We start from the raw sequence: 15,174 nt of genomic DNA on the forward strand, positions 1-15,174 counted from the left end.
AAAAAACTATACTGGGTTACTCAGGGTCACACAGCTCCTTAGAGGTAAAACGAAGACAAAAGCTCAGGTGGTTTTGATGAGTACTCCATAGGGCTACATCTGGAACAGAAGTATGTTGGGAGATGAATGTAAGAGTCCCAGGTACCCAGAATCCTACCAATTCTGACATATGTGTGCTTGTCATAACGAAACAACACAGGACATTATGTGAAGGACAACCAACAGGGGGTTACCCATGGGGTGGTGAGAAACAGAATGGGATTTTGCCTCAGACCCACTGTGGTTTACATATTAGTAAACTGTTCAAAATGGCGCCCAAAGGCTTGAACTCTCTGACCCTCTATTACCTTCTCTAGGAAATGGAGAAAAACAATGATTATCTTGAAGTGTTGAAAGGAACAAAACTAATGCATTTAAAGCCACTAACCACATAGTAGGTTTCCAAATTACTAATATTTTCCTCCAAAGTAAAGAAAAAAAAATAGATGTCATCAAAATAATAAAGCTGGCCGGGCACAGTGGCTCAGGCCTGTAATCCCAGCACTTTGGGAGGCCGAGGCAGGCAGATCACAAGGTCGGGAAATCGAGACCATCCTGGCTAACACGGTGAAACTCCATCTCTACTAAATACAAAAAACTAGCCAGGCATGGTGGCAGGCGCCTGTAGTCCCAGCTACTTGGGAGGCTGAGGTAGGAAGATTGCTTGAGACCAGGAATTTGAGGCTGGAGTGAGCCATGACTGTGCCACTGTGCTCCAGGTTGAATGACAGAATGAGACTCTGCCTCAAACAAACAAACCAAAAAACCAACTGTATTATTTAAAAAATTCTCAAGGGCTCATTGAAACTATTTGGAAACATTAAAATATTGTTTAAAATATTAAAAAAGCAATTATTCCGGTCATCAGGATTTAAAGCCTGTTTATTATGTAATGCATCTAAAATTTATAAAGCACACATGATTATGAATCAAAACATCTATATCCAAATAGTATCTGATATTATTACAATGTAATATATTTTCTAGAATAGAGCACACAAGAAACCATGCACTATTTCAATATCTTGTGAAGCAACTGAAAACCTATGTTATCAGTTTAATTCATTCAAATATGCTTGTAGCCAAGGTAAACGGTATAGTTTAAAATAGTATCACAAATGGAGCAACTATCTTACAAATGTAAAATTGATCATTTCCTCTTTTATTCATAAACTTTTATGCTTCATCTGGATTTGGATCTCTGTTCTTCTAAAATTTAGAGTTTTAAGTACAAAGGATTTTTAGCTGGTATGAGTGTCATAGTTTGCTTTAACAAAGATTTTCAGATGAGAGAATGAATAAACATTATAAGTTACAGGACATGAATTCCAGGGAAAGAGCTATCATGCGAGAATAAGACTTATGGATTTCATTTACAGAAAATCTTCAGCAAAATATGCAAATATATTTTTAGCTATATAGTTATTTTTTTCAATTTGAAGACATAATGGTGTTAACGGTGACTGAGCACTTCCATGAAACTCTCATGGAATAATATTTGAACTTCATCTTTTATTTTCTATTGTGGTAGAGCACTTGTTCAAAGCCAAGATGTATCCCCACTTGAATGGGGCGGATTCCAGGCAAAACCACTGCTTACCACAAAGTAGACACTTCTCAGATGTCTCTTCAGGATTTATTCCTTACCTGCCTTCAAAATATAACTTGAAGCAATTTACAATATAGCCCCCAACAAACTTAAAAGAAAAATGATAAAAGATAGAAAAAAAAAAACAATGAGAAGACAAAGAAAGGTAGATATGCCAGTGATGAATCACATGAGAAAGAGACAGAATGGAACATTAAATTTAGCAGTGAACTTCTTGGCAACTACAGAAAAAAGGAAAAGGAAAATACAGGTTATATATTATTGTTTTTAAAAACGAATCTTCAAACACATAATTTTTTCGTAGTTTATTATAAAAATACATTTATTTTATTGTTTTTTCATTAGAAACTTAGAGAACATGAAGGAAATGTCTTTTAGTACAATTTCGCAGAAATCACAAAATAAGAGACAAATAATATCTATCTGCCTGCTCTAAAGGTTTTGATACCGTTACACTCAAACTTCTTAAAGGTATTTTTTGTGGTAGTTAAGGACAGACAATTCAAGTTCTTTGTTGAAGATGAGATTACAAAGTGATAGCCTTTAAACAGTTGTGATCCTACAACTGACTTTTTAAACCTCTGCTAAAGGAACTTACCTTGGTTCCTCATACAAGTTAAACATTTATTGCTAATGTATATGTAATCTATTTCCCCAGCAACGGTAAAATACTAGCCCACAAAACCCAGTATATTTACTGGAACACACTGAGTATTTGATCAATGTTCATCGAATTGAATTAAAAATATAAAGAAAAACGTAGTTAGCATGCATCTAAGACCAGCAGACACCAATCCTACATTTTTAAAATCAGCTTAAAAATACATATTTCTATAATCTGAGCTTAATATTTAATCAAGGGGAAAAAAGAAATAAAATAAAGTAAAATAAAAACAAAAATTATAGATTCCATGATTCCATCTCAGCACTAATGAATTAGAATAGTTGTGGTTTGCCTTTGAAATCTACATTCCTAAGACCTTCCCCAGTGCATTTGTTGCAGCCATACTCCAGAGCGGCATTGATCAATCCCAAATATTCTCCTTTTATAACATTTTTTATGTACACTCCTTTTTTTTTTTTTTTTTTTTTTGCAACCATAAGTACTTTGTGTCCAATACATGTGCTATGGGGGATGACTCCTAGGTATAATTAGAAAAAATACAGAGATGGGAAAAGTTTAAACTAGAAAAGGGAAGTCGAAGTTGAAAACATAGTGAAACAAAAGTCAATGTTTTACTGTGGAGGATTGAAGGAGATGAAGAAACCAGAAGGAAGTTTGTGGAGATTGCAGGACTGTGCCTGTGGATTGGGGCAAGAGCTGCAAAGCTACCAGTAACCCAGCGCTCTCTGCCTCATCTTCTCTGCTTCTCCTTCCTTACATGTTTCACTGTTCTCAACTGCAGACAGGCTTCCTTTGCTGCTCTCTGCACAGGGTCATTACCCAGCCTCTAGGTTTACATTGCCTCAGTGCCAGACACACATACACACACACACACTCACACACACACCACACACACACACACACACACACACACACAGAGTCACACACACTTCACCAAAGTTCTGGGAATCTCAACGGAATCCCAGGGAAGAGAGCTGTTAGCCAAGTTCTACAGTGTACGTACACCACTGATTTTACTCCCTGGCCCTGAGACACACCAAGTCACATACGACCTGTGCAGCTGCCTGAGCTATCTCTGCAGCTGAGAAGGCACTTCTGGAGAAAAAGGCAATGCTGTGATTGGATCCACTCAAGGACATTTCTCATCTCAGAGTTCAAGGAACTGGCATAGAGGAATTATCCAAAGATATTGTCCCATGGTCTTGGGACTATGGAAACTAGGAGGTTGAAATCAACAACTTTAAAACCAAACAAACAAAAAACAAACAAACAAACAAATACAAAGAGAAAAGTCTTAGATGGTTCACTGGACAAAATGCATTTAGCAGGAAAAACAAAACACAAACCCTATTATTAGATAGATTATATTTGCCATAGCGTTCTTTGACATGATTCTGGGTCTGGATTGCAGATGTTACAGGGGGAATTGGATTATAGCACCACTTGGTCAACACAGCTGTTTTCACTTGAGGTGGATATGGGCATTACTTGGCCACCATGACCGATGTTTTCCTTTGAAGCATGGGAGTTGTCTGGTGGAACTGAGTAGTGTTCGTTCCGCCACAAAGCTGTTGACACCTATCAATCTTAGGGGCAACAGAGACTCTCGGTTTGGGAGTAAAGGAAGGAGAAAGAACTAGGTTATTCTTCCTAACCGCTTTTTCCTTCCCAAGTAAAATTTTTTTTAAAGCCATTAGATAGACTGGGGTGGCCTTGATTGAGGCCAGACTGCCGAGATGATTAGAGCCCTTCAAAGAGAAAGATCGGCACAAGCAAGGTGGCCACTGATCCCAGAGCCCTCAGGAAAACAAGGATGCTCCCCCGAGTTGCCCAGCTTCTCTGGGTGCATTTTAAGGCAGTACATCTTACACTTCAGTGCTCAAATTGAGGTTCTCATTTAGTACATCTGGGGGTAGGTCCGGATACTACATTTTCTTTTAAAATTAACAAATAATAATTGTACACATTCATGGGATACATAGTGATGTTTTGATACAAATAATGTATGATAGCTGGGCTCATGCCTATAATCCCAGCACTTTGGGAGGCCAAGGCAGGAAGATCGCTGGAGACTAGGAGTTTGAGACTAGCCTGGGCAACATGGTGAGATTTTGTCTACTAAAAAAAAAAAAAAAAAAAATTACACATCAGCCAGGCATGGTGGCATGTGTCTGTGGTCCCAGCTAACTTGGGGTGTTGAGGCAGGAGGATCGCTTGAGCTCAGGGGGGTGAAGCTGCCATGTCTGCACCACTGCACTCCAGCCTGTGTGACAGAGCAAGACTGTCTCAAAACACAAAACAAGAAACAAATCATGTATGGTGATAAATAATGAAAAGTGTTTGAGAAATGATAAACATTTATCCTTTTTGAGTAATTAACATATCTATTATCTTAAATATTTATCATTTCTTTTTGTCAGGACGGTTCAATGTCCTCCCAGCTATTTGAAGCTACACAATATATTATTGTTAACTATAGTCATTCTACAGTGGCATAGAACACTGGAACTATCTGGCTGTAATTTTGCATTCTTTCACTCTTCTCTCCCTGTAAGTTTCCAAGTGATTCTGATACTAACGGTCCATGGAAGTAATGAGGCTTTAAGGAGCACAAATGGGTAACTTGAGAAAGTTAGATTTACAACATTTGAGATCCTTCCTTCCCTGTGGAACAGTCCATAGCAAGGATTGACTCCAGTCTGCAATGACTGCACTACCCTCCTTCCACATACGGCAGGCCTTCATCACAACTGGTTTCTGGTTCTACTAAGCGCAATAAAATCAGTGGATTTCTTGTTTCATTAGAAGCTCTGCAGCAGACCATGAAACATGCTCAGGGAGAGAAGGGAGAAGCTGAAAGAGCTGGGAAAGCCAGCCAGTCGGTTGCAACTAGGGCCACAAAAGAACAGAGGAATTAACAACCCCCAGAGATTATAAGAAATATCTGGGGAGGGATATTACTAGAAAAGACTGAAAAGTTCTAGTAAAGTGGATGGAGCTTGAGTACATTATAATTTGGGAATATGAATCTAAAGAAGCTGATAAGTGCTAGACATAATACTAGATATACCAACTAAATCCACGACAAAGCAGTGAATTGAACCTATGAGACACAGCATGCCTGCAGAGTTTCCAGGGAACATAAAATGATTACTTAGACCTAATTACATTAACGTGAAAAATGTCATTGATATTCTCTTTATTTAATAGCTACCACTGTTATTTTACAGCAGTGAACATTAAAACAATTATCAGAGATTCCCAGGTTAATTCTCAATCTATATGTCCAATCTTATTTTTCAATTAAAATTTTAATGTTGTCAACCAAGAAATCTTCCAACAGCTTGCTGTTGAGATATTTGCTATCTGAAGAACTCGATCAAAAATTTGAGACTCCAATAGAGTAGATATCCCAAAATTGCAGCCAAGCTTAATTAGATGAGCAAAGCTTTTTTTGTTTGGCCTATGTATTTTCATAATTGCTGAATGCCCCTAAGCAGGTCGCACACAGTTGAACTGACCACAGTTCCCAGTGCAGGATGGCAATGTAGCGCATTTATCTGCCTGAATTCTAAAGAAGATCAGTTCATCCCTTTCATTAGCTCATCAATAAATATATGAATAACATTTTTACATGTGTGTTTAGATGTGGAGTTAACTCTCTGAATCCTTGACCAAATGGAGCTTAAGGTTTAGCTAGGGATATAAGACATATGCAAAATAACTCTCAGACAGAGTGGAGCATATAAAAGATGCAAAAATCAAGGTCTTTGAGAGCACAGAGACAAAAGGTTTGGGACAGTTTTCACCAAAGAGCTCTCTGAACTGATTGCTGAAGAAGGGATGGAATTTAACAGTCAGAATGGCCTGTAAGTGGGACAGTGAGGAGAGGAGAAATGGAGTGAAGCCACAGATGTAAAAAGTACAAGGCATCATTAAGAAAGAGCAAGAAACTAGAATGAAGTGGGCGTGAGAGGGAGTAACAGGGAAAAAAGAGGACACATTTTGTTAGAGCAAAATGTCATTGCAGCTCCAAGCTCCCTGTCTTCTCTCTGACAGCAACACAGCTCTCAAACCCCAACGCGGAGGCCTGCTTCCCTGTTATTCCTGTCCTGATCTCTGCCCTCTTTCCAGGCTTGATGGCCTCCTGATCATGAATCTTCTCTTGATCCTGGTCGTGAGGAAGCAGCCTGCAACCCTTGTACAGGAATCCCATGAAGCACCCTTCCCACCCACACTCAGCATCAGCCGCCGTCGTCTCCCTCCTTGCTGCTGAGGCTTCGGGCTGTCTGATCTCACCTCTTCCCTAAGCTGTGGTAGGCCATGCCCCAGCACATCCCAGGCCCCAAAACTGGCACTTTGACTGCCTCCTGTGTGCTCTGAGTCAGAGCACAGATGCTCAGCTTATTACACTTCCTTTTGTCTTGGGTTTCTCTAGTCATTGCCAATCAAACCCGTGGAGGTTCCCCATTTTGGATAATGATTCTTTTATCTCTCAGTCTCCCCATTTTAAAATAAACCAACAACAACAACAACAACAAAAAAAACGAAATCCATTGGGCTATGTCTTTTATTCTGCATGCCTAGTTATTCACTAAACCCTCATGTTCTTTCTTCTCTATTCCTTTAGCCCTTGGATATCAGGACCTGGGCACCCAAACTATTCCTGCGAGAGCCTTACCCTTGTCACAGTGCTGTTGCCCTTACTGAATGCCAGTTTATCCCGAGCACTTTCATCACAATATCCTCTGCCAAAAATCTTAAATGTCTCCGTATTTTCCCTTTTCTCAGAATTAGATTCTTTTGGCTAGCTTTCACAGACCCTCATAACCTGACCCAAGGTCTCTACAGTTTGGTCACTGTCGAGTTGGGTGAACACAGCCGGTGGTGACAGTGGTCTTGAGTGAATACGGCTCTTCCTTATCTTTCAAACAGCTCACCACTGCTCTGTAGAAACCCTTTCCTGACTCCCCATCAGTCAGGAAAAAGAAATCATTGATTTTTTTCACCCTCCTAATTTCCATATACAACCTTCATAACATTGTTTTTTATATGTCTTTATTTATTTTAATATTGTTTTTTATTTCATATTCGTTCATTCTGTCTTTACAAACTAACCTAGAACAGGGTCATGATTTTTGGCATTTTACTATCATTTCAAGTGTTCCACATGATAAACGCGCCACGGGCATTTTATAAGTAGTTATTGAATAATGGATTAGAGAGAGAGTTTCAATAGTGAACAGCCGGAATCAGTTTTTTAAAGTTATCTAAGAGGTACAGGAGAAAACAGAGCTGTGCTCCATGCAGACTTACCAGAGAAGACGCTAGGTATCTTGGAAAGAAAGCTTTTGACCGTACGAATAGGAATTCCATTTTTTTCGTCTTGCATACGTGCTATGACGTCTTCCATCTAAACAACAATAATAACATAATTAAAACCTTTATGAAGTTGAACTTTTTTGAAAAGAAAATCAGCTCTCATAAAACTTTTGTATTCCAGTTTTGCCCAGCTAAGAACAATGCCGTATTTTTGCCTTTCTAGTTTTTGCCACATTAATAGTTTAAATTCTGTTAAAAACAGATGGAGGAAACAGCAAGAAAAACATACATTTTAGGGTCCATTAAGCTACCAATAGGAATTTTGTGCTTTGAATATTGCCTTTCTCCTGACTTCATGTACCCTGGTTATAAAGGTTAAGATGAAAGAGTGTTTATTTCACAAGTTTTTAGAAACCATTGCCATAGCACATTCATGCTTCATTAATGTTATCTCTACTGAAATCAGTGCAAAAGCAAGTAGAGCCTTAAAAGCATCTGCTTGAATTGCTTCTTCAAGCAAGAGAATTTCCGTGATTTTGTTTTACAGTGAATTTCTAAAACCTGCCTAGAAATCCAGGACTGATTGCCAACTACTGTTACATCTCTTGCCCAGGTACTTACTGAAGTATGTCATGAAACAAATACACACACATACACACTCTCACACACATACACTCATGCATGTGCACATACACTCCACACATGCACATGTACACCCACATATATGCACACAAGTACACATACACATGCATGTATACACACACATATGCACGCACACACACATATATATACAATAAAATGAATGTAACACCACAGCCTTCTGCCCATTTACTAGATTCCCCTTTATCTTTGTTTCAATCTCGTTAGTACACTCTCTTTTACTTTTACAAATTGCTCATAATTCTAAAGGACTGTGTTTCACAAAGTCAATGTGCAATTTAGTTTTGAAGAACATGCATCCATTCAAATCATAGCCATAGACTTTCCTCACATGCTTCTAAACCTGGGAGATGCAGAGACACACAAACATACGCAAGTGGTAGCATGGGACTTAAAATCCATTCATCCATTTACTCATTCCACAACCACTTATCACTAACTCTAGACCGGATATTCGACTGGGCACTGTGGATATGAAAATGCATACAATACAGTTCCTACCCTCAAAAAATTCAGTCAACAATGACAACCAAGGTGAAATTTGAGTAAAGTATGTAGTTTAGCTAATAGTGTTGTACCAATGTTAATTTCTTATTTTGATAATTATGCCATGGTTAATATAAGATGTTAACATTAAGGGAAGCTGAGTAAAGGGTGTATGGGAATTCTGTTATCTTTTCTTCTTTTCTGTAAGCCTAAAATTATTTCAACGTAAACAGTTAAAAAAACACAGTCTAAACTTTATATTAATGAATTATTAAATTTCCATCAACACAGCTTTAGAATGGTTTTCAACTAAGAAATCTAATGTGCTTGATATCAATGGATGTATTACTATGTTGTAATCACACTATCAACAGATGTATTACCATGACAAATAACTGGAGATGTGGAAAGAATGGGTTTTAATGAGACACAGGTTTGTATTTGACTCTTAGATCTTCTAATTATTATCTATGTTCTTTGAGTAGGTTAAATAACCTCTCTAAGACTCAGTTTTCTGATCCATAAAATGGTGATAATAATACTTGTAAAAATTTCTTCATAGCATTCTTCATGGGATTGCATTGGGCCTAGGGTGGGGTAAAGTATTTTAAGGGCAAACGACACAACATATATAAAGCCCGGTACATATATAGAACAACAAATATTAGACCAAATGTCCATGCACACCCATGATATCTGGGGATGCTTATTCTCCATCTGCATGTTTGTTTCCATGTGGAAGGAGCACCATTACCCTAATCCACTTGCCTGTCTCTGTCCCCTAATTTACTCCAGGGGAGCTGAGCTGACTTATCAGATAGAAGAGCTGGGAATGAGAAATTGTCCTGCAGGGCCCATTCTTTTTCTCTTGGCTAGAAGCCCACATCCAACTCTGCTGATGTAGAGATGCCTGCCCTAGTGGGTGAGCAAGTCTATTCAGGATTGTGTTTCAGGATTAATGGTGACTTGTGCACAAACATTCTTCCATAATACCTTTATCAGCAATCAGGGCAATGCTGTGACCCCTATGTGCCTGTCTTTACGGTTATGGTTCTCAGTTGGCTCAGTATTCAAGTATAAAAAGAACATGAGGCTGGGTGCAGTGGCTCATGCCTGTAATCCCAGCACTTTGGGAGAACAAGGCGGGCAGATCACCTGTGGTCAAGAGTTTCAGACCAGCCAGCCAGCATGGTGCAACCCCGTCTCTACTAAAAATACAAAAATTAGCTGGGCGTGGTGGCAGGCGCCTGTAATCCCAGCTATTTGGGAGGCTGAGGCAGGAGAATTGCCTGAACCCCAGAGGCAGAGGTTTCAGTGAGCCAAGATCGTACCACTGCACTCCAGCCTGGGAGACAGAGTGAGACTTCGTCTCAAAAAAAAAAGAAAAAAGAAAAAAAAATGCTTTTATCAGGCCTGTAAAAGACCCCAACAATAACCAAATACCAAATACCTCACTTCTCATGTAATAAAGATCTCTAAGTTTAGAAACATGAAAATAGATATACTCGCATGACTTTTTATTTTGTTACTATTCGCTCATGATTGACCTGTCACAATGTCCTGCAGAATAAGCTGCGTCGTCCTGCCTCATATCAGCCTCTAAATCCTTGCATTATCTGCTTAACGGTTTAAAGTAGGCTGGATTAGAGGGACATGGAAACCTCTCTGACTCCCACTTTCTTCTCAGCACCTAGAGATGTGGCAACAATCACCTCTGGTTGGCGCTGAATTAAGGTACGTAGCTATGAGTGGCAGTATTTTCTTTGTACAGTCTCATCCCCTCTCAGTTCATTGGATCCGAAAGGAGTGAGAATAGGAAGCTGGAAAGTAAAAGTGATTTCTGTGGTTGTATTTCAAAATATTCCATTTTTCTGAGTCATAATTTCCACAAGAGAAAAAAATTTTAACTCTAAGTAAAAATAGGATTGGTGTTCTAGACTGAAAATGTGATCATGTACATGCACTCAGCTGTTTTTATCTTTATTCAGACATGGTTTATCCATGAACCTTGCCATGGCCTAGAATGAGGCAAAAACAAACAAAAGAAAACAAAACAACAACAACAAAAATGAAAAAAACAAAGACACATACAAAACAACAAAACCCTGCTTTCTAAAAACTAAAATCAATTAAGAAAGAAAAAGAAAATTCTAGCCCTCAAATGACTGAAGGGACCCACTCTTGGCTAAAGGGACCCCAGGCAAAGCCTGGAAGCTAAGTTCATGGCCATGATGGGATGGGGGGTGGGACACACCTCGCTGTAGCCCTTCCTCACTAACTACCATTCAGCTTGCTTCCCTAAGGGCTAAACAGACCCTTTTGAAAGACTCCACATTGGTAATGTTGATTAATGATTTATCTTCCCAGTACAGAACAAAGCTAAAATGAGATTAGTCATTCCTTCACTCCTCCCTGGGATGTCTGCTCCCTCCATTCCCTTTTTCTTCAAATGTTCACCTTATCTTATGTAAAATGTAAACTTACAGGGCACTAATGAAAGTCTCCCAGGTATGTAATCGTTCCTCTCACTGTTGCCTTCTCTTTTTTAAGGAAAATATATAAATACTAAACCTCCTAAGAACCTCTTTGGGAAAAACAGCCATACAGGCATCCGTAACTTGTCCTCAAGCTGGCTCTCAATAAGCCTCAATGACTGAGATTTATGTCTCAATCACTCATTTTGGTTGTCACAGTGACCAAGGCCACATAAAAAAACACATCCATCTCATCTGTTGACGTTTCCTCAAGCATTCATTCAGAGTCTGTTAATTTTTATATTAAGCATGACTTGAACATGCTTGATGGTCTGTTTTCTCACTATTAGGAACAGCAATTGGATGAGAAGAAAAATGCTAAAAGCAAGCAAAAAAAAAATAGAGCAAGTTAGTTAGACAGTAAGAGGTATGAGGGATAGTAAAAAGCAACTCCAATAAATATGAAAATATTTGGGCAATTTAGTCTTAGACCAAAAGACTCAGGTACCTTAAGTATCCTATACATATATGTATGTGTGTTTGTATATATATACATACATGCACGTATATATATGCATGTGTATATATGTGTATATATGTGTATACACACACATATATGCACATGCATATATTCATTAAAATGCCATTGAGTTGTGTGTTTTCACTTTCATAAGCCTGTTTCTGAGGGTGAGGAAACTGGGCATTGGAGAAGAGAACACGAGATGATGGAAATGGACAGGAGAGCTGGGGTGCCTTGGGTCACCGAGGATTTTTCTGAAGGCTATTTTCTTTACTCTTAAGAAGTTCGAAGCAGGTGATCTGTAAGATTTCTCCTAGCTACAAAACGACAGAAGTCTGGAAATAATCATCAGCATTCAGAGGGAGGTAAGTTTCCACATTAGGTCAAAGAGCCAATTCTCTGTTGGAGACAAATAGATGAAGCTATTAAATTAAACAAGGCCAGGCCAGGCTTGGTGGCTCACGCCAGGAATCTCAGCACTTTGGGAAACCAACGCAGGATGACTTGAGCTCAGGAGTTTGAGACCAGCTTGGGCAACATGGCAAAACTCCAAACTCCATCTCTACAAAAAACAAACAAACAAACAAACAAAAATTAACTGGGTGCGGTGGCAAGCACCTGTGATCCCAGCTACTCAGGAGGCTGAAGTGAGAGGATCTCTTGAGTCTGGGAGGTCAAGGCTGCAGTGAGCTGTGGTCCTGCCACTGCACTCCAGCCTGGGCTACAGAATGAGACTCTGTCTCAAAAATAAATAAAATAAAATAATAAATCAAACAAGACCTTATACAAATGTATTTGCTTCCAATTGTCAGCACATTTTAGTTTCAGTGCAAATTGTAGTTATTAAAAGCATGCACTTAGGCCAGTTAGACCTGAGTTTGAATCCTGACTACACTACTTAAAAGTTATCTAAACAGATGAGTTAACTTAACACTCAAAGATTCGGTTATCTCATCGGTAAAATGGAGATAATCATAAATTGTATACATCTTATCAAGGGTGAGAATTAGTGAAACAATGCTAATTAAATGTTTACTATAATGCCACCACCAACACCGTCATCACATCATCTTCAACATAACTTTCTTCCTTCGTCATTGTACTAGGAAGATACAGACCCTTTTTCTTTTATAATTCAGCTGGCAAAGATGCTGTAGTTAAGTGCAAATATTTATTAGATGCAATAAATTGTCAAGCAATAAGTAGTCAGATATGCCTATACATAAGTTCTGTCTTTGATTTCTTGTAGAAAACTGAGTTCATGTTGGCCCCTGCAAGACAGGAGATTCGATTTGAAGAAATGTCAGGGGAAATACTTGTGCATATAAGCAAAGGCTATGTAAGCCATGAAAAAATCATATTTAGAAGGGGAAATGAGATTGCATTCACTTTTAAAATGTCTTTGTTCTCATCTTTTCTTGACAAATTTGCCTCTTGAAGTTATTTAGAAGATTAAAAATTGAATTAAATTGAGTGCTCTTTGCAAGACTTAATTTTTTAATGCAAACTGATTCACTATGTGTGATAAAAGTAAAAGTTAAACAACTATATTTTGCAAAGTAATTTTGAGAATATGTACTGCTGAATTCATTCAAAACTTTTTTATGCTTGTATTTCAGAACCCTCCATATTTCATTAACTAGTAAAACTATCTGTTTTCCCCTAGATGTGAACTTCTGGAGGAAAAAATTCTTACCTTACTCATCTTTGCATTGTTAATATATAAAGTGCCTGGTCCATAATGGAGGCTCACTTTAAAAAAAGGAGAGGGGATTGGTGTATTTTTGTTTAAGGCATATGTTTGCTTTTTCTGAGAGCCTCAAAACAAAAGTGGAAGTTAATTTGAAATTTAGTCTTGAGATGTTTGATATGTTTTTCTTTGTATGTAACTTTTGTGAAAAAATATATTATCAGCGTCAGAAATAGTGACACAGAATAGCTCAACATGGTAGTGCAGGTTGAAACACTCTTATCCCTCTTATTCTTTCTGCTCTATCTAATGCAGAGATTCTTCGGCTTACTTGTTAGAGGAATTTCTTCCTTTAATGCAAGAGAGTAAATCAGTGGCTGTTTATGAGGCTGTCTTCTTGCTTGTAGATGTGACACTCAAGTTCATTGCCATGTGTAAGCCCTCAAGATGAAAGGCGCTATTGAACTTCAGCACCCTGCTCTTTTCCCAGGAATTCATAATTAGCATTTCCTTTGGAATAGTTTAGATGTCACTTCAAGCTTGTGATGTATTTCAAACAAGGCTCAGGTTAAACAGTCCCCGCCTGAACACTTGGTGGAATGAAAGAAGGAGCATATTACGCAGGTACATCTTCTTTGAAGAGAGTTACTAATTATTCAAGAGGGCTGCCAGACAGGGCTCCCACATATTGATGAAAACAAAATCACTGCCTTGAAACCTTTCCAGTTCTCTAATGTTCTAAACAATTATGGGAGTTTAATTAAATTAACTTGTAGCTATATTTGCTGGAACTTTACCACAATATCATTACTATTGATTTCATTAAGCCAATAGCTTTACAGAGACACCTTGACTGTAGGCAAAACATTTGTGTGAAGTAAAGCTAAAACATTTTGTACTCTGTAATTCTGAAAAAGAAATGAATCAATCAAAATTTCAAAAGAAGTTTTCCAACTCTGCATTACAACCACCATTAAGCACAGGCATTTGGAGATATAAATGGGAGACTAAATGGGCAGATTGAATGGCTTTTTTCTATGTGCACATACTTTCAAATTATGGCATGTACTGTCATTTTAAGTGCTAGCTATGAAAATGGGAGAAATGATCACTAAAGTGCTTGTTGGATTTCTTGGGCAATTAGGTGGTGGCAGGTTTTCATAATTTAAATCCGCCTGTAATTCTTTTTACTTCAGAAAGCCTTACGAATGCAGAAAATCATTTACACTTCTGAATTCATCAGTGAAAACAGAGACAGTAGAGTCAGTCTCTAATGAAAGTTAAATAAGAATAATGAGATTAAAATTTGCAACACAAACTGTTTTCTTCTGTAATAATTCAATTAAAGCTGCTTCCAATTGATACAATTTTCCCCACGTTACAGTTGATTGCAGTCAGTATCTTAACCTAGAATTAATTACTCTTTTCATATAAAAAAAAACCCTGCCGTTTTCATGAATAATTGACTAAAAATAGAAACTAGTAAAATCTTATTGCATGTAAATCTGTCCTAGTTTATCTTAAATATAGATTTATTTATTTAAAAAACAATAACTCAGCGAGGCACGGTGGCTCATTCCTGTAATCCCAGCACTTTGGGAGGCTGAGGCAAATGGATCGCCTGAGGTCAGGAGTTTGAGACCAGCCTGGCCAACATGGCGAAATTCCGTCTCTACTAAAAATACAAAAAAATTAGTCAGGTATGGTGGTGGGTGCCCGTAGTCCCAGCTAATCAGGAGGCTGAGGCAG

General features: G+C 38.2%; 1 protein-coding gene across 1 annotated transcript in view; it reads right to left on the reverse strand.

Moving 5' to 3' along the window:
* Positions 1 to 15,174, reverse strand: part of LOC105546744 (regulator of G-protein signaling 7) — a gene marked incomplete at its 3' end in the record, with an annotated part of 478,339 nt that overhangs the window by 182,339 nt on the left and 280,826 nt on the right. Inside the window, exon 2 of the mRNA XM_011990022.1 lies at positions 7,590 to 7,686. Coding sequence (XP_011845412.1) covers positions 7,590 to 7,686 — 97 coding nt within the window. The remainder of the gene's footprint in view (positions 1 to 7,589; positions 7,687 to 15,174) is intronic.

The sequence above is a fragment of the Mandrillus leucophaeus genome, unplaced genomic scaffold (genome assembly GCF_000951045.1).
Source record: "Mandrillus leucophaeus isolate KB7577 unplaced genomic scaffold, Mleu.le_1.0 Scaffold367, whole genome shotgun sequence".
NCBI classification, from domain to species: domain Eukaryota; kingdom Metazoa; phylum Chordata; class Mammalia; order Primates; family Cercopithecidae; genus Mandrillus; species Mandrillus leucophaeus.